The sequence below is a fragment of the Vipera berus genome, assembly GCF_964194415.1.
Source record: "Vipera berus genome assembly, chromosome: Z".
NCBI lineage: Eukaryota > Metazoa > Chordata > Lepidosauria > Squamata > Viperidae > Vipera > Vipera berus.
Window position 1 is genome coordinate 18,260,140 of NC_138205.1, and position 21,972 is coordinate 18,282,111.

The window sequence follows — 21,972 nt, forward strand, 5'->3', positions numbered from 1 at the left end:
TCACATTCAGAGGCCCACATTCGCTGAATTTCTCCTCATCCGAATGTTCTGTAACATGCCATCCACAGCTCTCTTCTCTCTCTCTCCTTTTCCTTTCATCTAACCTCTTTCCACCTGTCCCACATCCTTCAACCTTCTCCTGCCTGTTTATCCAACTGTTACACATCTGCCTCCGTCACTTGCACCCAAACCTTGTCTCCTCTCCGGCTGTTACTTTCCTCCTGCCGCTAGCTTGCCTTCCCATCCTGGAACTGCTAATACCAACAAAACCCTGAAGCCTTTTTTTTTTTTTTGCTGTGCGTCGAGACCGTGGACCTTTCCTATGCCATTAGGGAGAATGGCACGCCTGGGCCAGCCTGGCATGCGAAACCTTACTACGAGCCAGAAGCAGCGTATTAGGTGGGAAAGGCCACGTGATGAGGGAAAGAAGGAAGAAATGCAGGGCAGCGGGCTCTTCTCCACTTAACATTGCACGTTTCACTGGATGAGTGGGGCTGAGCGGTCATTGGTCACCGTACGTTTCAGCTTAACGTGAGCAAAGGGATTGATCCTGCAAGGGGAGAGGAGAGAGGCAGAGTGAGATGGGTAGGCCCAGGTTTCAGAGAGCTTTCTGAAGCTGAAAAGATAATACTGCTAGCCTTAAGGTCAACCTTCCCCAACCTAGTGGCTTCCAGATTGATTAAATTCCACCCCCACCCCCCATCATTCCTAATCAGCAGGTGTTGGGAGCTGACAATGTGTCTTGGAGAGGCTGCCGCAGACACAGACTAATGCAACAAAATCATTAACAAAAGGCCAGAATGGGGCAGAATAGCCTGTATCCTATCAGACGAAGGGATTTCTGTAAAGCTCCCCACATTTTGTTTATTTGGCTTTCTCTTCAATTCACCAGCGTTAGAATTGTTGCACAGCATAGTTTTTTTAAAATAAATAAATAAATAAAGGTTTCAAACATAAAGCACTAAACAGCTTGATGGCCAAAAGACCAGTAAAACTGGCCTAGATCAGTGGTTCTCAACTTGTGGCCCACAGACCCCTGGGGGGCTGCAATGTTGTCACCGGGGGTCCATGGAAGCTTGAAGAAATGTTATGATTTAACTCCTGAGTTAAATCTTGGGGGTCCGTGGCCACAAAAGGTATCTAAAGGGGGTCCGTGTGAAGAAAAAGTTGAGAACCACTGGCCTTGAGGAATCATAAGGCCACTGGCTAATGTCTAAAGTTCCAGAGGCGGGGAATAATGCCTCCTTTATGACTTATAGACTTCAACTCCCAGAATTCCTGATCCAGCATAGCTGGCTCAGGAATTCTGGGAGCTGAAGTCCACAAGTCATAAAAGGGCCATCATTCCCCACCACTGGAATAGTGAAGAAAAATGATTCCAGGAGAAACTCTGTCAGCAAGCAGTTCCCTGGCTGACCCCACTTTCCTGAAAAATCCTTTGCTTTATAGACTAACCACTGCGTGGTAGCACAGTGGTTAAAATGCAGTATTGCAGGCTAATTCTTCTGACTGCCAACTGCTAGCAGTTCAATCCTGACCAGCTCAAATTTGACTCAGCCTTCCATCCTTCTCTGGTCAGTAAAATGAGGACCCAGATTGGGGGGGGAGGGCAATATACTCTGTAAATATACTGCTCAGAGTGCTGCAAAGCACTGTGAAGCAGTATATAAGTGCTATTTCTATTTGTTTATTTGTTCAGTTTGTTTAACAACTGTTCAAAGTTACAAAAGCACTGAAGCCAGTACTTGCACTTATGACCACTGCTGTATCTCTACAATCACATGGTCTGAATTTGGGCACTTGGCAACCGATATGCATTTACGATGGAACAGCATTCTAAGACTGTGTGACTGCCATTTGTGATCTTCCTGGCCAGCTTCCAACAAGCAAAATCAACGGGGGAAGTCAAACTCGCTTAATGACCGCCTGAACGACCCTCACGTGAATGATCGCTTGATTCATGTAATCGTTGTAGTGATTTGCTTAACAACCGTGGCAAAAGAGGTTGTAAAGCTGGGAGCAACTCAACAACTGCCTTGCTTAACGTTAGAAATTCAGGTCCCACTTGTGGTCATATGACAAGGACTACTTTTTTTGTAACAGAAAGTGGGTTATGTATTTTGGGTACTTTTGCACAAGCATAATTTTCTCTCGTTATAAAGCCTCTCAAATGCTTGTGTTACTTAACTGCTTGTAATAAAAACTACTAAAAACCAACCTACAGCTACAGTATAAAATCGGCACATTCAGGACAAAGGGTTTTAAGCTGGCCTTAGATCTGTAGTGCTGGCGTATTACTTTCACGTTCAATTTTTCGCCTACGAAATATATTTTTGCACTTTCAGTGGTGAGTCATAAAACCAGAATTACGGAACTAGGACCCAATCACGTAAAGGTGAATTCTGTGTTCTAAAGCACAGATCCACAAGATAATGCCAGACCAGGGCCCACAAGAGATTCCACAAGTATGGAAGTGAGAGATAACAGGCGGTTTCTTACCTTGAAGGAGAGGCAGATGGACTTCCAAACTCATTTGCCAACTGGAAAAAGGAAAAGAAATGCGCATTCATTTTCAACAGGGATCCTCTCTGTTCATGCACAAAATCTAGGTTCTTGTACAGTGGACACTACCTACAGATGGCAATGGACAAATACGGATCCTTCCTTTCTTTCTTCCCTCCCTCCTTCCTTTTCTCATATTTCTCCATTTCTTCCTTTTTCCCTTCCTTTCCTTCCACTCTCATCTTCCTTCCCTTCCCTTCCCTTCCCTTCCCTTCCCTTCCCTCCCTCCCTCCCTCCCTCCCTCCCTCCCTCCCTTCCTTCCTTCCTTCCTTCCTTCCTTCCTTCCTTCCTTCCTTCCTTCCTTCCTCCCTCCCTCCCTCCCTTCCTTCCTTGAAACTCACTTGTGACAGGTCAGGATTTAGCATGCTGTAAGGTCGTTGTCGAGGCGCACTGATACGGGCTGAAGGGCCAAACTGTAAATCATCTTCCCCATCAGGTCCAGCAGTTGGAGATCCAGCTCGATCCAAATTTCCGGTGCTGCTACTGTTCAACTTGCTAAGAAGGAAGCCACTAATGAGAGACAAAGGACAGGTGAGGATTTCTGCTAAGGGTTTCTCCCCCAATGCCTGCCTGTTTGAGACAACACACTGCTTCCTGAGGGAGTCTAAAGACTAGCTCCAAACCTTCCAGATATATTCCATTAATCCAACTCTTTTTGTCAGGGGAAACTGAATGGCAAGGCATGCGCCTCTTTTAATTTAAGGGGGGGGCTGCCACAAAGAAGAGGGGGGGGGGTCAGCCTATTCTCCAAAGCACCCAAAGGCAGGACAAGAAGCAACGGATAGAAACTAATCAAGGAGAGAAACAACCTGGAACTAAGGAGAAATTTCCTGACAGTTAGAGCAATTAACCAGTAGAACAACCTGCCTCCAGAAGTTGTGAATGCTCCAACACTGGAAGTTTTTAAGAAGAGACTGGAGAACCATTTGTCTGAAATGGTTTAGGGGTTCCTGCCTGAGCAGGGGGTTGGACTAGATGACCTCCAGGGTCTCTTCCAACTCTGTTATTCTGTTAACATGGAAAGGAAAAGGAGCTTTTCCATCTTCTGGATCAACCCATACAGCAGGCACTGATTGAACCTGCAGCCAGTGGGAGGGCCATGTGGACTGCGATAGCAAAGGATGGAGGTATCCTATGCCCATGTGATATATATTGCCTCTGCAGTCCTTGAGTTATGACCATTATGCAGCCTCCCCATCACAGTTGTTAACTCATCACAGTCCTAAAAAAGGTCGATCATGTGGCTGACCTGGTTTTATGACCTTTTCTGTGGCAGTTGCTTAGCGAATTACTGTGGTTGTCAAGCAAATCCGTGGTCATTAAGCGAACCCATGGTTCACCATGGGTGAGGCTTTGTCAAAAACAGGAAGCAAAAAGCACTGATGTGACTGTGAGACACTGCAAATGGCTGTACCCAGTGTGGTACAAGATACCGGTAAGTAACCCCAGGTAGTCCTGTTGGAACTTTGACCAATTGATAAGTAATCAGTCGTAAGTCGAGGACAACAAATTGCAAGACTGAGGTGCCAGGACTTACCTGCTGAGTAGTTTGTTAGCTCCTTCAGCTGAGGGAAAGGGTCGGGTGTAGGAAAATGGAAACCAACCTTTCCTGAAAATGTGAAAAACAGATATTTATTTTTATTTTATTTATTTTAATTCCATTTATATCCCGCCCTTCTCCGAAGACTCAGGGCGGCTTACAAGCTTAGCAGTAGCCTTCATTCTATGTATATGCCTGCTTATTAGGGCTTTCACACACACACCCAAGCGGCATTATTACAAAGTCAGTTTATTGCCCCCAACAATCTGGGTCCTCATTTTACCTACCTCGGAAGGATGGAAGGCTGAGTCAACCTTGAGCCTGGTGGGACTCGAACCTGCACTAATTGCAGGCAGCTGGTGTTACTTAAGGAGGCACTAGCCCACTGCTCCACCAAGGCTCTATATTTAAGACAGAAAGAATAGCACAAAACCACTTTTTTGTGTTCTCCCTTCATCTGAAGGAGGGGAAGCGTCAAATTGGACCCAGTGTTAAAGTTAAAAAAAAAGATGGAATAAAGTAATGAAAGGTGGAAAGCTAGAATTTAGGCAGTCTTTGTAAACCCAGAACTCTCACTCCCACTCTGCCTGAATTTTTACAGAGGAGAATCAAGGATAGTGGTTTGAATCTTGGACTAAGAGCAAAGAGAACTAGATTCAAATTCCTCCTCCACCACAGATTTCACAAAGAACTTCGGGACCAGTTGCTAATTTTTCAGCCCAAACTATCTCAGAGGAAGTTATCATAAATAAATGGGTTTGGGATGATTGGATGTAGGGATAGGTTAATATCAAGTCACAATCTTGATTTAGAAACTACGGTAGGCTGGTTGCCACAGCTTGCTCAGCCAAAACCAAAGCACATTCTGGCTTTAAGAGTAATGTGCGAACTCAGTCAAGTTTGCAATCACATCCACGTGACCCACCAGAGCGGGGAGAGAAGGGATGTTGCAGGACCCCTCCTCAGGCTGGATCCAGAAGAAGGGCCTTCTCTGTGGTGGCCCCTTCCCTTTGGAAACTCATCTCCATGGAAATTAGACTGGCCCCCACTTTGAGACTCTTTCACAAGACCCTGAAGACCTGGTTTTGCCAGTGGGCCTGGAGAACCCAGAGTGGGATGGAGCCCATCCAGTGGCATGTTTGATTGCTTGTTGTCACCGGGGGTGGGGTGGGAGGGAGGTATTGTTTTTACTCTTTTTAGATTGGATTTTCATTTTTGGTAAGCCGCCTAGAGTCACTGAAAGAAAATTGGCGGCCATATAAATTCTCTAAATAAGTAAATAACAATCACGTTGACCTTTTCATTTGTTTTAGCCAGGACTGCCCACTGTGATTGGTGCTCTTTCTTATCCCCGGCAGCTATCTGGAATCCCTTAGCTGGAGAGCTGTGCCTCTTCTCCAATCTGATGGGACCCTCTCCCTTAATATTGGAACCCTTTTATCTAAATGCCGTGACCCACATAATTGAGTTGCCCACCGCATCCCTGTAAGTAGAGACACACTGACTGGAGGGATCCATCCTACGAATGGGAAAGAGAATACAAATAGTCCTCAAGTTACAATCGTAATGGCGCCTGACCATGAAGGTCATAAGTCATAACAGTTGCAAAAAACAACTGTATGACTTTTTGGCAGTGGTTGTTTAAGCAAACCGCCCTGGTCGTTAAGTGCCAAAAACTGGAAGTAACTAGCAGATTTAAGCAAAACTACTGTATTGTAAAATGCGATCAAGTGACCGCGGGACAGTGCAAATGGTCATAAATGAAGCTGTGCTGCTGAGCACCCAAAATGCAGTCACGTGACCACCTGACCCTTGGAATTTCAGATCTGGGTCGTAAGTGCCCGCCACTTTTTTTTTTTTGAGTCTGTCATAATTTCAGTCAGTTGCTAAGTGACTGGTTGTAAACTGAGGACTAGCTGCAGTAATCTAGCTTTTCTAGGGCCAAAGGGGTAGAGAGGTTTACACTCACATCCTGGTTGCCTCGTTTTCCCCATAATGCCAGCCATCCCTCGCCTCAGTCACCAATAAAAGGATGACGTCTCCTTCTTGGAAGTTGAGAAGGGTGCTGTTCTCTCCGGCCGAATGTGAGAAGATTGCCTGGACTCTCGGACGCTCGGAACGTGGAGGCAGGATTGAAAGAGGATTAATGCGGGGCAGGGTCTTGTTCTCGACTGCGAGAAAGGGTGGGGAGAATAGGCGGAAATTAATGGCATTCCTGAGAGGTTGGGTATGTTTCTCCCCTGCTGTTTTCTGCTTAAGCGAAGTAAACTTTCAAGCAATGTTTCTCAACCTTCACAACTTGAAGATGGAGTCAGAACGGGATGCAAATCAGAATCAATGCAGAATACCCACCTACAGTTGCCAGGCGAGTTTCCATCGACATCTTGCGTGGCATTGGCAGAGTGCAAGAGTAGCTGTCAGCAATCTTGATTTGTGAAGTGGGCTGGGTGGGGGTCAGACCTGAGGTGGTGGTGGTGAGGGACTCACTGACTGGCAGGTGATTGAAGTCACGGGATCCCCGCCCTCGGTGCAAATCACCATTTAGCAGCAATGTTCCTTCCTGGATTGAAGTCCGCTATAGGAGATAAGTTAGGAATGAATAAACGCAGGGCACTGATGACATCTCATACAGGTTTTCAAAAGCATTCCTTCTTCCTTTGTTTTTCCCCTGTAGAAGAAATACGTCTTCCATGACCTAAAGGCCAGGAAGTCCCTCCTCATTCCTGCTCTAGGCCATATCAGAAGCTGCCATTTGGAGACCTCAATGGTTTTTAGAAACTCGAACCCAAACACTAAAAGCAAATGGAAAAGCTAATATCTTGTTTATCAGCCCTGACCCACAAACACTCACGTGATTTTGTCCCAATTCTAAAGGCTCTTCCAGGGTCTTGGACACGAGGGGATCCATGGCTGGAGCCGAAATGCCAGCTGTGGTGTTGTTGGCTGTGAGCTTGACCAAAGCCAATGCCCGTTCAGGTAAACGAGTAGGTTGGGTGCACGACGTTTGCCAGATGGGCAGTCTGGCTGCCAACAGCTCCCGCACCTGTTACAAATGAGATGATGGTGGTCTGATCATCTTTCCAGCTAGCCAAGTTATTCCCTTTTATATATAAATATTTTATTAATTTTCTACTTTTACAATCATAAGAACTTAATAAACAACATGTTGTCCTGGGTCCATTAGTAATTCAGTGGTACATATTAACTTTTTCAATCTAGGCCCAATATTACACCATCCAATGCTTCCTCTCTTCTTCCAGTACTACACATTTTTCCACATTAGGCAAAAACAATTCTTATTGTTGTTAATACATATACAATTGAGTATCAACATCTTTGTTACATTTTCCTAATAATAATAATAATGTTGGTTTAAAATATCTTTTCTAACCAAAATATATCTTAATTGCATTTGCACTTAATATCCATTTGTTCAATTAATATCCTGTTTTTCTTGCTTTTTAAAAAGAAATTAATTTCCCATCAGTGTTCAAAATATCTCTTTCGCTTATAATTTCTCATAATAAGTTATATTTGGGTAACTAAAAGCTTCCCTTATTCAAACCCTCTTAGCATTTTCATATTTCCCTTCTCATACCAAAAAATATTCTAGTTATAAATCCTATCTTTCTAGTTATAATACTTCTATTTCTAACAATTATCTCTTCTCATCCCAGTTCAAACATCTGATTAATAGTATAATATCCCATCTAATGGGTGAAAACCTCTATTTTTTCTTCAGTCTTACTCTAGCTTTCTTCCTTTGCCAACTAACTTTCCAAGTAATTGCATTTGAATCATCAAGTAATTCTTCCTCTATTTTTGTGTATATTGTTTAGAATAAGAAAGACAATTTGATTAAAGTATTTTTGGAAGGACGCTCGGCCCATTGATATTCATTAAACAGCCTCCCTCCTTCTCCAATTTCCCACAATTGTCCTAACAGCTCTATCTTCCAATCAGCTCTTCTTTCTTATCCTCAAGTGTGTTCTGAGATCTTGACAGGTAAGATATCTTTTCCATTTCTGATATTATCACTACATCTTCTAATTCTTCATTTGTCTGAGTCTGTCTGTTAGATTCTTTCTTTAGGTCCTCCATCTTTGGATCTGTTTCCTCTGATTTTCCTTCTATTTTCTGGGTTGCTAGTTCCTTCTTTGTAGTCATTTTCTGAGTTTGCAGATTTAGATTAAAGAACTGTTCTTTTATCTCCTGTGTATTATTTTTAGTCTCATCATGAGCTAAGGTAATTGTCTCTTGTATTGATTTTAACATAGAAAGAATTTCTTTCTGAAATTCATCAACATTTTCTTGTTGGTATATTAAGCTGGGGACTTTGGGGACAGATGTTAGGGATGGTTTTTACCATTTGAAGCTAAATATGGAACATCCATTTTATTTTTGTTTGTAATCTTTATAGTCCAATCTATTTAGGGATTTAAAAAGTTTCAGTCAGTTGTCATTTGAACTCCCAATTATCCTGCTGGCCTATCAGTCCATCCTTAACTGTCCCCTCAGGAAATATAAGAAAAATTCGAATTTTTCAAATTTTTTCTGTCCAATGTAAAAGACATCCTTTCTGTCCAGAGGGGTGAAGAGCAATTAAAAATTGTTCATCAATCAAATTTCAAAGTTATATATGTGTGTTGCTTTCAAATTAATCTTGTAATTTTCTCTATTTCCCCCCAAGCAATTAATTAGCTGCTTTTGGGGCAATTTTTTGCCAGGAAAAAGTCTTAAAGTCATAAAGATAGGATAGGATCTCACCCAGTTCCATCCATGTTGCTCAAAAGTTGCTGGTTAATGCTTCTTTTCTTTGGTTGTCAGAAGCTTCTGACTGGCCACACGAATGTAGCCAATCTTTCCCCGCCAATTGGCTTTCTTGATCAAACAGAAAGACTGCTGCCCTCCCGCAATCAACGAGGGTCCCCTCCTTCTCCGTCGCCTCTTCGGGGTGACTTTCTACCCTTTATAGCAGACATGTCAAACTCGTGATGTCACGTGACATCGTGCAACGTATCGGAGCTTTTTCGCAATTGCCGGCAATGGGGTGGGCGTGGTTTCCCAGTGACGTGTCCGGCCCATGGGCTGGCAGTTTGACACTCCTACTTTATAGGGTCCCCAGCAGGGTGAAATTGAACGCGGAAGACGGAGCCCCATCTTTCTGCGCTCGTTATGCCATGATGTCAAACTGGAAGTCAAGTTATACCCTTTCTGAGGGGTTTCTGGTGCTCTCTAAGCTTGATTGTTTTCTTGCAGACAACAATCAAGAAGTGAACAATAACCCAATCAAAGAACTGCCATATAAGCCAACAGTAAACAACCCAACCAAAAACCCACCAAGACCACTTCCACTAATACCTACAAAGCCACTGATATATAAAAAGAGAACAAACCCCACTCCCTACTACCACTGATGTTACCTAGTTTGGGTAATGAAATGTCTGCAAGAAAACAACCAAGCTCAGAGAGCACCAAGGACCCCCCATTTCAACCCTGAGCTACATTCTCCTTTATCTACACCAGGGCTTTTCCTTTTCATCCATTGTACCACTTTTAGGATATGGCAACATCTGAGTACTACCATTCACCTCGCAAGGTGTCAAAAACGTGATGACCAAAAAAAAAAAAAAAGGAAAAAAGTGATGAAGTAGAGGTAGTCCTTGACTTACAACAGTTTGCTTAGTGACTGTTCGAAGTTACAATGGCACTGAAAAAAGTGCCCCCCAAGCCACAGCCGACCAAGACGCCTGCCTGCCTGCCTGGCGGCGCTCTTCCTCCTGTCTGAGGTTTTCATTGTTGTGAGCATTTCTGTTGAGGATTGGGGGTGGGGTGGGGGTGTGTTTGGTTTTTATTCCCCCCCATCTGCTGGGTGGTTGCAGCACGTTTTGGTCACTTCACATGACCCTGGGACGCTGTGACCGTCATAAATATGAATCAGTTGCCAAGCATCTGAATGTAAATCACAAGACCCTGGAGATGCTGCAACATTCCAGCTGATCGGCGCTTCTTCTGGGCTTAGCAGAAGCGCCAGGATCAGCACTGAGCTCCAGCTGGAGCCTGGTGCTGATCCTGGGGCTTCCGCTGAGCCCTGACAGCCCTGCAGCTCCAGCCATCTCCCGCTCAGGCTTGTGTGGTGCTGCCACCGGTTCAGCTCATTCCCCTTCCCTGCTACCACTTTTCTAGGATGGTCGTGTACCACCTGCCAGGGGCCAATGTACCACAGGTGGTACCCGTACCACTGGTTGAAAAGCCCAGCCTTTCTCTCTAAAACTTGCCAACAGCAGAAAATCCATTGAGCTCTGTTAATGAACAATTGCTTCCTAGTTTGAGGAATGAAGATGTTGTCTTGGGTTCTGCTTGCCTTTGATTCCAAGTGTTGACAGGAAGTTTAGCTGCACAGTCATATGGCCTGGAAACTTAGAGCAAGGAGTTAATGTATCCCTTCATTTAACACTCAGCTGAAAGATATGCTTGTGTGTGTAACTGAGACAACTATGGGAAGGGAATTTTAATGTATTAGTTAAACAGGTTTGCTGGGCTCCTGAGGAAAACTCTCCACTGAAGCTAGAATAAGTTTTGGGAAGGGATCCTTCATTTGTGCTAATAGACAATCTCATTCCATGCAACAGGAGCTACAAGGGAGGATTTTTCTTCAGCATTTCAGAAAGCAGGAAAAATTAAACTTGATGCAGTCTCAGTAATTATCACCACCCCTAGCAGAAAGTATCTGTGCCATTCACATTGAATGAATAAATGTCCTTGACACATCTAATTTCTTCTTTACTTTAGAGAAAGTCTGTATTTATTTCCCACTGTTCCCTCTAGAAGTTCAAGCAGCAATATGTATTTTTGGTTTTCCCTCTGGGAATCAAGAACACATCTTGGGATTCTCATGTTGCCTTCCCTCTTATTTGATTCCACAAATAGTCCTTGACCTATGACCGCAATTGCAACAAAAAAATTCTGTTGTTAAACAAGGCAGTTATTAAGTGAGTTATAAACCACTTTAGAACCTATTTTGTCATGGTTGTTAAGTGAATCACTGCAGTTGTTAAGTGAATCAGGCAGTCATTAAGTGAATCCAGCTCCTCCTATTAACTTCACTTGCCAGAAGCTGGCTGGAAAGGTTGCAAATGGTGATCACATGACCCTGGGATGCTGCAGCCATTAAGAATATATGCCGGATGCAATTTTATCACTGTAACCATAGAGAAGCTGCAATGATCGTCAGGGTGAGAACCAGTCATAAGTCATTTTTTTCAGTCCTGCTATAATTTTTGAACAGTCACTAAATGAATGGTTGTAAGTTGAAGAGCACTGGTTGAAGAGCAATGGGGAATTTTATACTTCCACATTGCAAGAAGAGGTATCCACGGGGATATTATCATAAAAGGCCGGATAGTGGTGACAACTAAAGTTTTTCTGATACCTCTCTTGCAAATATGGAACCACAACACACACAGGAGTCCTTGTTTCCAAGTTTTGCTGGAGGATGTCTAGGGCAGAGGTCCCCAACCTTTTGGGCACCAGGGACCGGTTCTGTGGAGAAAGGTTTTTTCCATGGACTGGAGAGTGTGTGGTTTTGTGTGCTGCCTGCATCCCATAGATGGGGCTTTGCTGGCATGCCATGGCCCATTACCAGTCCACGGAGACTCCTGGTCTAGGGTGAATTTGAGCCCAAAGCATATGTTGGGAGGAGGGAGGGGAAGAGGGAAAAGAGAGGCAGCTCACCTTGCTGTGATAATTGCTGAAGTGCTTGGAAACAGCACACTGGCGGTCCACCAGGAACGAGTACCGGCGCCGTTCCTCCGTCAGAGCTGCTTTGTAGCCTTCCGCCACAAACCGATCCAGCTCGCTCTGCTTGGTGCTCATGATTTCCACATACTAAGGGAGAGAGAGAGAGAGAGAGAGAGAGAGAGAGAGAGAGAGAGAGAGAGAGAGAGAGAGAGAGAGAGAGAGAGAGAGAGAGAGAGAGAGAGAGAGAGAGAGAGAGAGAGAGAGAGAGAGCAAACACCTCCCAAATGATTCAGAGACAAGACAATGGCCATCTTGTTTAATCAAGAGCAATGCTTCATGGCAGGTAGTGTCCTCAGGGTTGGTCATGCAAGTCTAGATCAGTGTTTCTCAACCATAGCCATTTTAAGATGTGTGGACTTCAACTCCCAGAATACCCCAGCCAGCAATGACAGAAGAACAGCGCTGGTATTCTTAAAATGGTTATGGTTGGGAAACACTGGTCTAGATGTTGTCCACAATGGTGCAATCAAAACTCCCCCTGTTTTTAAGAAGATTGGACCTTAGATTAACAATGTTGGTCCAATATCACAACTTTCTTGACCACACCCTGAAGATACCCCCATTGTATAGAATCTGGGTACCCCAAACATCAATCTTCTTCAATCAGGAACCTTCCACCTGTGTGGAGACTACAACTCCCAGAATCCCAGCCAGCATGCCCCACATTTTTGGAGGCATCAGGCTCAATAATGCCTACCTGTCAGAGACAAAATGATACAAACATATACTGGACCAATCTTGCCTTTTGTGCTGCTCTTCCGGTGCATTGGGTTTAAATTCACAATATCTGCAGCAGAATTAAATGGTTTGGGTGGTATCAGCCTCTTTCTCTACACTTTTACTAAGAGGTAAGCCCTACTAATGTGCAGATATATAGGTGTGGAGCTCTAAATAACTTGTTTCAGCAAAGGGAAGCTCAACTTTGGCTGGAAATTAAATGGGACTTTTTCAAACTGTTCTCAAAAACTTCTGCATAGTTTTAAGAAGCCACCATGAGCTGAGTCTGACTCAAAGGCATCTTTACACTGGTATGTCTAAATAATTTGTGTATTTTACTCAGCAATCTTAATAAGAATTTTTGCTATTATCAATGTCAAGCCCCCTGACAGCAGGTTAAAATGTGCTTTATATAAGTAGAATATACCTATTATTATTGCTGTTATGATATTATTACTGTTTCATACACAATTCTGAATTCCTATTACAGCCTTTCCCACACCCCAACCCCCTTATCTGCAATATTTTATTGGTCAACTCCTGCAATTTGTCCTAAAGGCCAAAACCAAAACATTCTATCTTATATTCAGATTTTTATGTTTACCAGACATAATTTCTCCCTATTTTTCTGTTCAAGCCTATACTGGATCCTTAGCACATTGCATGACTCACACATATCATTATCACCAGCATATGGTTTAACAAAAAAAAAGAGTCCTTACATTCTCCGACATTCAGGGTCAAAGTGGCAGACTTTCAAGTTTTATTTACAAAAGCACAACTCCTTCCCTGGCAAAGAGATTCTGAAAAGCTCCTCAGAGCCCTAAGTAGGATTTTCTACAACTTTTAGATGCAGTATTCCAGATTATTATTGTAGATCAGCTATCACCGTTTAGGAAAAATAGTCTGTCGTTTTCCAGATGCATTAGATTTCCCCACAATCTATGGCTGCTTCATGCACAGATGATGAGTGGAAACTGTGGTCCAAACCCCCAGAAGGCTGCAAGACCCCCTGGTTTCTGACACCATCCTTAAATGTGGGATCCTCTGACTCTCTAAGCTTGTTTTCTTGCAGACATTTTTTTTACCCAAATTAGGTAACATCACCAGTTCACTCTGGAGCATCAGAAGCACCGATGACATTATCTAGTTTGGGTAATGAAACGTCTGAAATAAATAAATAAATAACCAAGCTCAGAGAGCACCAAGGACCCTCCATTTCAACCCTGAGCTACAAATATTCTCCTTTATGGGTACCATCCTTAAAATTAAATAATTTAAAAAAGCATTCTCGGAAGACGCACCCTAAAAGGTTTCGCGGAGCCTCCGCATGTCCTGCATGTATCATCCCAATCACAAAAAAAAAAATAATAAATAAAAAGGAAGAAAAGGCTCAGATTTGTGTTAAGTGCTAGATTCTCCATTATCAGCACCTTAGGCTGGCAGGCAGTGGGCAATCTCGGAAGATACGGGCAATAAAGGGTTATCCTGTGCCCCTTTCTTACTCTCTCCTCGCCCCCCCCCCAGTTGAAGCAGGCCTTGATCCTGAAGTAATGGTTACTGTGGCAACAAGGTTGACAAAAGGAGCCCAAAGCTTGCTGTGGGGATTCCCAGGATGGGGAAGGGAGGAGGGGGGAGGGAAGATAAATAGAGGATGCAGGGCCCAGAGTGAGTCAGGGAGCCAGGAGGAAACAGTGTGAATGGAGGATGAACGCTGTCAGCTTGCCAGCCTGGGCACACCCGGCACATACAAGCCCACACTGGTGAGTGGCCTACTTCCTGGTGTACGGCATTTGCAATACCGTGGAGTAGACCAAATTTCTGGCCTGCTTTTTGGGTTGTTGGGTGTTTTGTGTGTGTGTGTGTGTATGTGTGTGTGTTTTCTAGGACTGCATCCATCCCCTTTAAAGTTTGGAGCGGAACGGTTGGAGTTACTGTCTGTGAGAAAATGGTGGTGCAAAAAGGAACACTACGGACACTTGGAGGGCTCCAGCAAAGCAAATACATGGGCTCTATAAATCTTTAGCACAAGAACAGGGCCTATAAGTGTTCTGCATAAGAACAGGGCTTGAAAATGTTCTGCACAAGAACAGAGCTTGTAAATGGCTTGCACGAGAACAAGTGCCTGTTCAATGGACATTGTATGCAAAACTGTGTGTGCATTTGTGGGCAGGTGTGTAAAACAATCTGTGCATCAGGGTCATTTTTTTTTCCTTTTTCACAGGTAGCCCCTCTGCAGAGCTTATCTCTTTAAGCTCCAAATGGCCACAGAATATTAAACCCTTTCAAGACCTCACGTTCTTAGTGACCCCAATTTCAGGACCAGACAGCAACCCAAGGAGAAGGCAGTGACCCAGACGCACATAAGAAGGGGAGGGAGCAACAGCTGCCAGGTTTCATTTTTACACCGAAGAAGACAGCAATTCCTAATGCACAGCTGAGAGGAAGAGGCCGCTCTGAAAGTTTGCAGAAACCCAGTTGTTCAAGCATTTCCCCCCATACCATTTTTTGCGTCCAGATTGCATCAGTTTGCATGCTTAGTGCCAGGACAACGCAGGCCTCAAATTTTGTCAGAATTTAAAAATGCAGCATATCCTTTTAAGATGTCTTAACTAGATACAGGATACGACAAACCGATATTCTTTGTACATGCCTATAAGAGTATATTTTGGGGGAAATGTGCTTATGCGCTGTCTGGGTTTTAGCATCTAATAGCATTTATTTAGCATCTGTGGCTATTGAACTCTCTCTGCCGATTTATTTTCAGGGTCAACCCACTTCCTCTTGTAAGTTAGTGGTTATCATGTACACCGAAACTACTCATATAGGTAGTACTGCAATGGCTACTGTAAACCACAGTCCTCTGCACATGCCATTTGTAGAATTGCTTAGCATATCCCTATCTGGTGCTCTCCAGATGTGCTGGAATCATCCTATAGTTGTTAAGCAGCATGGCCTTTTTGGCTGATGGTTATAAGTACTGAAAGCAACACATCTGGTGATTGACAGGTTGAAGAAGGCGTACTTTTATGCTACTGTGTCATGCATGTCCTCACTGCTGATCCATATTAATGGCTGCTCTTGTGTTGTGCAGGGAAATATGTGGTGTGAGCACGATGCATAAGGTAAGTGAGCCTACCAATACAAAGGAAAATGGTGTGGAATAAATAAAACCAAGCTATAGTCTGTAACACTAACAATTATTAATCAGAAATGGTGCTTTCAGTTGGCCTGGTTCACATGAACCCCACTGAACCATAAATGTGTTTGGTTTGGATTTGGTCCACTGCATTCTATGAAGGTAGCCATTTGTGACTGTAAATCTGGTGTTTCTCAACCTCGGCCACTTTAAGACGTGTGGACTTCAATTCCCAGAACTCTCCAGCTAGTCATGACTAGCTGGGGAGTTCTGGGAATTGAAGTCCACACATCTTAAAGTGGCTGAGGTTGAGAAGCACTGCTGTAAATCAGTTTATGAACTGACATAGCATCAGTTAGAAAAAGGTGGCCTATATTGATTTAAACAGGAGCCATTCCAGCCTTTGGAGATGCCAGAGATTGAATTAACCTCTTAGCTGATGAACCTGTCGACTTTTTTCTTGCCATAGCATGGAATGGTGTAAGGAAGAGCTATGCTGCTCACAGCTAGAATCATGTCATGACCATAAAGTCATGAGTTCAACCATAACTATCTTTGGTAGCAAGGCACAGGAAAACACAGCTGGATGTAATGCTCTACAGGTAGCCCTCAAGTTACCACCACAATTGAACCTACCCATTATGATTATTAGGGTTGTAAAGCAGATTGTTCACATGCCTGAACCAATTTTACGGCTTTGGGGGGGAGGGGTTGTCAGTCATTAAGCGAACCCATTGTTCGCTATGGCAGAGTTTTGCCCCCAAACCAAAAGTTTTTAACACTTCAGCAAAATTGTCATAAGATCAGTGGTGGGATTCAGTCAGTTTGCACCAATTCAGCAGAACCAGTAGCTAATTTTTTGTTGACTTCGGCGAACTGGCTGAAGCCCTAGCCAGGGGTAGGCAACCTCGGCTCTTTTATGACTCATAAAAGAGCCAAGGTTGCCTACCCCTGCCCTAGCCCTTTTTCGCAAGGCCCAGCCCCAGAACGGACTTCCAGAAGCGACGTCCACACAAAAAACCGGTTGTTCAACCAGTTGGTCAACGTATTTGAATCCCATCACTGCATAAGATGCGGTCACGTGACCACAGAATGTTGCAAATGACTGTAAGTGCAGCCACGTAGCTGAATCCCAGAAATGCGGCCACATCACTGGGGAGGGGGGGTCAACTGCCAGAACTTCAGATCCGGGTCATAATTCTCCTTTTTCAGGTAGGCTGTAATTTTGAATGGTTGCTAAGCAACTGGTCGTAAGTACCTGTGTTGACATTTACAGGGCACAGCTTCTGATTCTCAATTTGGTGGTTAAAATAACAGTACAGATAATCCCTGAGTTATGAGCGTTCACTTAGCACCCGTTCGAAGTTATGCAATAAACATCCCTGAGCAAGTCCCCAAATTACAAATGCAGCATCATGGCAGTCGTTCTCCCTTACGAACGACTGCAGAGGCCCTGCAACATTCACCCTATTCCCCCGCACCTGTTCCTCACAACTGCTTCCCCCTCCCATCCTGCCCTTCTGGACTCACTTTCCTTGCAAATATCTGTTTCCTCTCTGCTGCGATTTGTTTGCCTTTGAGGGAGAGTTGATGGAAGCTCCTGGGTGCCATAATATGGCACGAGTTCAGGCAGAGAATGGGTGTCTGAACTCTCACAAGATCACGGACCCCAGAAACTTTCATTCTCGGCACGAAAAAGTTTGCGGTACCTGTCTCCTGCTCCTCCCACCAGCTCCTTTCCGCCACCACTGGAACACTTTTCGTCCAGACAGAGACCTGACGGAGACTGGAAGCTTTGTCTACATGCAAATGGGATGCTTGGAAACGGAGCTTCCATTTCCATTGCATGCTTCCGTTGCATGAAAACGGAGCTTCCAGTCTGTCATGTCTCTGTCAGATCTCTGGGCGAAAAGTGTTTGAGCGCCTAGGGCAGGGATAGGCAAACTCGGCTCTTTTATGACTCATGGATGGCTCAGAAATTCTGGGAGTTGAAGTCCATGAGTCATAAAAGAGCCGAGGTTGCCTACCCCTGGCCTAGGGGATGCTTGGAATGGAGCAATTTCCTCTTGCAATGTCATTCTCCCTTCCCTTCTCCTTCAAACCTACCTGCACTTCACGATCCCCATATTTCATTGGGTTTTTACTGTTCTGGCATTTCTTGCGCAGTTTCTTCAGCTCAGTCTGACACTTTTCGATTGATTCAGCTTTGGCACGATGCTCTGCTTGGTATTTCTTCAGAGTAGCCTAGAAGTCGGGGAAATGGGGTGAACAAGCTTTGAAGTTGTAGGGTACCCCATGGTTTACCCATCAAAGCACAGGTGTTTCCAAAATTACTGTTGAGATTTGAATCCTGTTTAACCAGAAGCAGATGGCCATACAAATAATTCTGACTGCTTTGTCTAGAGCAGGCATATCAAACTCGTGACGTATCATGACTTTTTCCCCATTCCTGGCAATGGGGAGGGTGCAGTTTCATCATGATGCATCCGGCCCGCAGGCCAGCAGTTTGACATGCCTGGTCTAGAGACTGTTCAGAGTTACAACGGTGAAAAAAAGGCTTTGTGACCAATCCTCACACTTATGATACACAACATCCTTGGGTGACATGATTGTCATTTGTGACAAGGAGAGTTCATAGAGAATGAGAAAGTAAAATCCTAAGTCAGGGGTGTCAAACTCAATTTCATTGAGGGCCGCATCCAGCCTATCCACAAGAATCTGGTCAACACAGGTTGAACAAAAAATTGGTGCCAGATAAAGGTCAACGGAAGTCAAGAGGGGTTGGACTTGGTAGTACTTTATGGGAATGCAAGCTGATGACATGCTTAACTCCACCCTCCCACCCCCACCCCAGCTCTGTCTGCTCTTCTCCTACACTAAGAAACCCCAAATTTAAAGCTGGGCTCTCTTTAAGCCATGTTTAGTTTTGGCTTACCACATTGTGTCAACATGCTTTATGACAGCAGGCTATGTGAATTCAGCCATTATGAACTGGGTAAAATATAGAATAATGAGGAAGAGAGACAAATTTGAAATTGCAGAGTTAGGAGATGCAGAGAAATCTTTTCACTTACTATCAGATATTTGATATCCAGCTCCAGTTTGTGTTCCAGTTGGGACAGCATCTCAGAGTGGAAAAATTTCAGCTAAGAACAAGGGATGGGAAAGCAGAAAAGGGCAGATGACAATCAAACAAAGGGAGATCTGTATTTCTCCCTCCCCCCACCCCCTCTCTTATGGGTTCCAGAAATGGCTGTTAAGACATTCAGAAGGTACTGGGGGAAATGGGCCTGCAGGTCTAATCTAGGACATAAGAAGAATGTGAAGCCAGAAAAAAGCAGGCTATTAATCTAATATGGGCAGATCTGGTGCTGGGCTAATATCACATATGGATACTCACCGTCTCCTCTAACTGTACTTGCATCTGCCTGTGGACTTCAGCCATTTGGAACAAGGTATCACCTGAAGGCCAAGACAATTGAAGGGTTAATGCACCCAAAGAAGTCCCTCCACATTTAAATATCTTTTTGTACCCTGCCCCAGGGTAATCTCCTTTGGAGTTAATTCCATTCCCTGAAGAAACAGCTTTCAATTGGAACTAGCAAGCCTTTCATGCTCAAGAGCAGGGTTTCTCAGCCTCAGCAACTTTAATGCTGGCTGAGGAATTCTGGGAGTTGAAGTCCACACAACTTAAAGTTGCCACGGCTGAGAAATCCTGCTCCAGAGAACTTTGGAGAAAGCTGTGTACATTTTGCCTTGAGTCAGCAACCCGTAATCTATATACCGTATATACTTGAGTATAAGCCGACTCGAGTATAAGCCGAGACCCCCAATTTCACCCCCAAAAACTGGGAAAAGTTGTTGACTCGAGTATAAGCCGATCCGCCGTTCTGCAAGCCTCCGCCGCCGGCGGAGGCTGGATCCGCGCTCTGCAAGCCTCTGCCGCCAGCAGAGGCTCGATCCGCCATTTTGCAAGCCTGAATACACAGGAATACCCTGTGTGGCCGCGGCTCTCGGGGAAGCCCTGGCTGTCCGCTTCCTCGCTCCACGCTGCCATTCGGGGCCCGCGCGTTCCCCGGGCAAATCGCGGCGCCCAGCAGGCGAGGAAACACGCCCGCTCCAGTCGCCCCCCCTTCCCTCAGGAGACGCGAAGCAAGTGACCACCCGGAGCTTACCGAGGACTTGCGCGCGGCCGAGGCTTCGGTGCTTCCAGGATCGCACGCACCTCTCCCAAGCCGCCGCCGTCCGGAGACCTGCCGAAGTTTGGGGAGGTTTGGGGAGGTGCGCGCGCACCTCCCCAAACCTCCCCAAACGTCGGCAGGTCTCCGTTCCTCCGCGCAGACCTGCCGACGTTTGGGGAGGTTTGGGCGCCTCCCCAAACCTCCCCAAACGTCGGCAGGTCTGCGCGGAGGAACGGAGACCTGGGGAGGTTTGGGGAGGCGCCCAAACCTCCCCAAACGTCGGCAGGAGGAACGGAGACCTGGGGAGGTTTGGGGAGGCGCCCAAACCTCCCCAAACGTCGGCAGGTCTGCGCGGAGGAACGGAGACCTGGGGAGGTTTGGGGAGGCGCCCAAACCTCCCCAAACGTCGGCAGGTCTGCGCGGAGGAACGGAGACCTGGGGAGGTTTCGGGAGGCGCCCAAACCTCCCCAAACGTCGGCAGCAGGAACGGAGACCTGCCGACGTTTGGGGAGGTTTGGGGAGGCGCCCAAACCTCCCCAAACGTCGGCAGGTCTCCGTTCCTCCGCGCCCTGCCTGCCTGCTTCTTTCCGCTGCGGAAAGAAGCAGGCAGGCAGGGCGCGGAGGAACGGAGACCTGCCGACGTTTGGGGAGGTTTGGGGAGGTGCGCGCGCACCTCCCCAAACCTCCCCAAACTTCGGCAGGTCTCGGACGGCGGTGGCTTGGGAGAGGTGCGCGCGATCCCGGAAGCACCAAAGCCTCGGCCGCGCACAAGTCCTCGGTAAGTTTTTTTGTTGACTGGAGTATAAGCCGAAGTGGAATTTTTCAGCCCAAAAAGTGGGCTGAAAAATTCGGCTTATACTCAAGTATATACGGTACTTTACTTATGGTACATAGAGATTAAATTTAACACAGGGGTCCCCAACCCCCAGGCCACGGCCCACTACTAAGACCATGGGAGAAATGGGCAAGCTTGCGCATGTGAAACTCACTCGCAAGCAGAAGGCACTTGCGCTCGTGTGCAAAGCTCCAATTGCGTGAATGATGCTTGGTGCGTGAGCGCCCTCCAATCATGCAAGTGGAGCTTCACACACAAGCACAACAGCCCTCCGCTTGTGCAAATGGAGCTTCGTGCGCGAGTGCAGGCACCCTTTGCTTGCGCACGAAGCTCCATTCAGGTGAGAGGAGGGCGTGTGCACACAACGCTTGCACAAATGAAGCTGTGTGTGCGTGCCACTCACCCCCGTCATGGCAGGCCAGGCCGGCAAGCTAGAAAGACTGGGGACCACTGAGGTAATATACAGATAATCCTCAACTTACGACCATTTGTTTAATAATTGTTCAAAGTTATGATGGTGCTGAAAAAAAGTGACTTATGACCAGTTTTCACACTATGATCATCGCAGCTTTCCTGTGATCACTTGATTGCAATTGGGGCACTTGGCAACCATCTCGCATTTATATTTGAAGAATCCTAGAGTCACGTGATTACTATTTGCGAGCTTCCTTGCCAACAAGCAAAGTCAAGGGGGAGAATGGCAGGGAAGGTTGCAAATCGTTGTCATGTGTTGCCTCGCTTAATAACTGTGACAAAAAGATCATAAAATCAGATGACAGTCACATGATACCTCACTTAAGAATCATACCGCTTAACATCAAATGTTCCAGTCCCAACTGTGGCTGTAAATCAAGGATCAACTGCACATGTAGTCTTCTACTTACGACCACAACATAACCCAAAATTTCTGTTGCTAAGTGGAATATTTGTTAAGTGAGTTTTGCCCCATTTTATGACCTTTCTTGCCACAATTACTGCAGTTGTTAAGTTATTAACACAATTGCTAAGTGAATCTGGTTCCCCCATTGACCTTGCTTGTCAGAAGGTCACAAAAGGTGATCACACGCGACCGTCATAAATAAGAGTCAGTTGCAAAGCAGCTGAATTTTCATCACGTGACTATAGGGATGCTAACACTGGTCATAGGTATGAAAAATGATCATAACTCACTTTTTTCAGTACAGTTGTAACTTCAAAC

The 21,972-nt window shown here is 45.3% G+C and overlaps 1 protein-coding gene across 1 annotated transcript in view; it reads right to left on the minus strand.

Annotated features, from left to right (window-relative positions):
• LOC308677581 (BAR/IMD domain-containing adapter protein 2-like) overlaps positions 1–21,972 on the minus strand; it is a gene marked incomplete at its 5' end in the record, with an annotated part of 29,594 nt that continues 7,622 nt past the window's right edge. Inside the window, 11 exons of the mRNA XM_081344120.1 lie at positions 1–550; positions 2,500–2,540; positions 2,904–3,072; positions 4,100–4,171; positions 6,072–6,273; positions 6,455–6,677; positions 6,954–7,145; positions 11,837–11,989; positions 17,865–18,002; positions 18,833–18,904; positions 19,159–19,220. Coding sequence (XP_081200246.1) covers positions 478–550; positions 2,500–2,540; positions 2,904–3,072; positions 4,100–4,171; positions 6,072–6,273; positions 6,455–6,677; positions 6,954–7,145; positions 11,837–11,989; positions 17,865–18,002; positions 18,833–18,904; positions 19,159–19,220 — 1,397 coding nt within the window. The 3' untranslated portion in view covers positions 1–477. The remainder of the gene's footprint in view (positions 551–2,499; positions 2,541–2,903; positions 3,073–4,099; positions 4,172–6,071; positions 6,274–6,454; positions 6,678–6,953; positions 7,146–11,836; positions 11,990–17,864; positions 18,003–18,832; positions 18,905–19,158; positions 19,221–21,972) is intronic.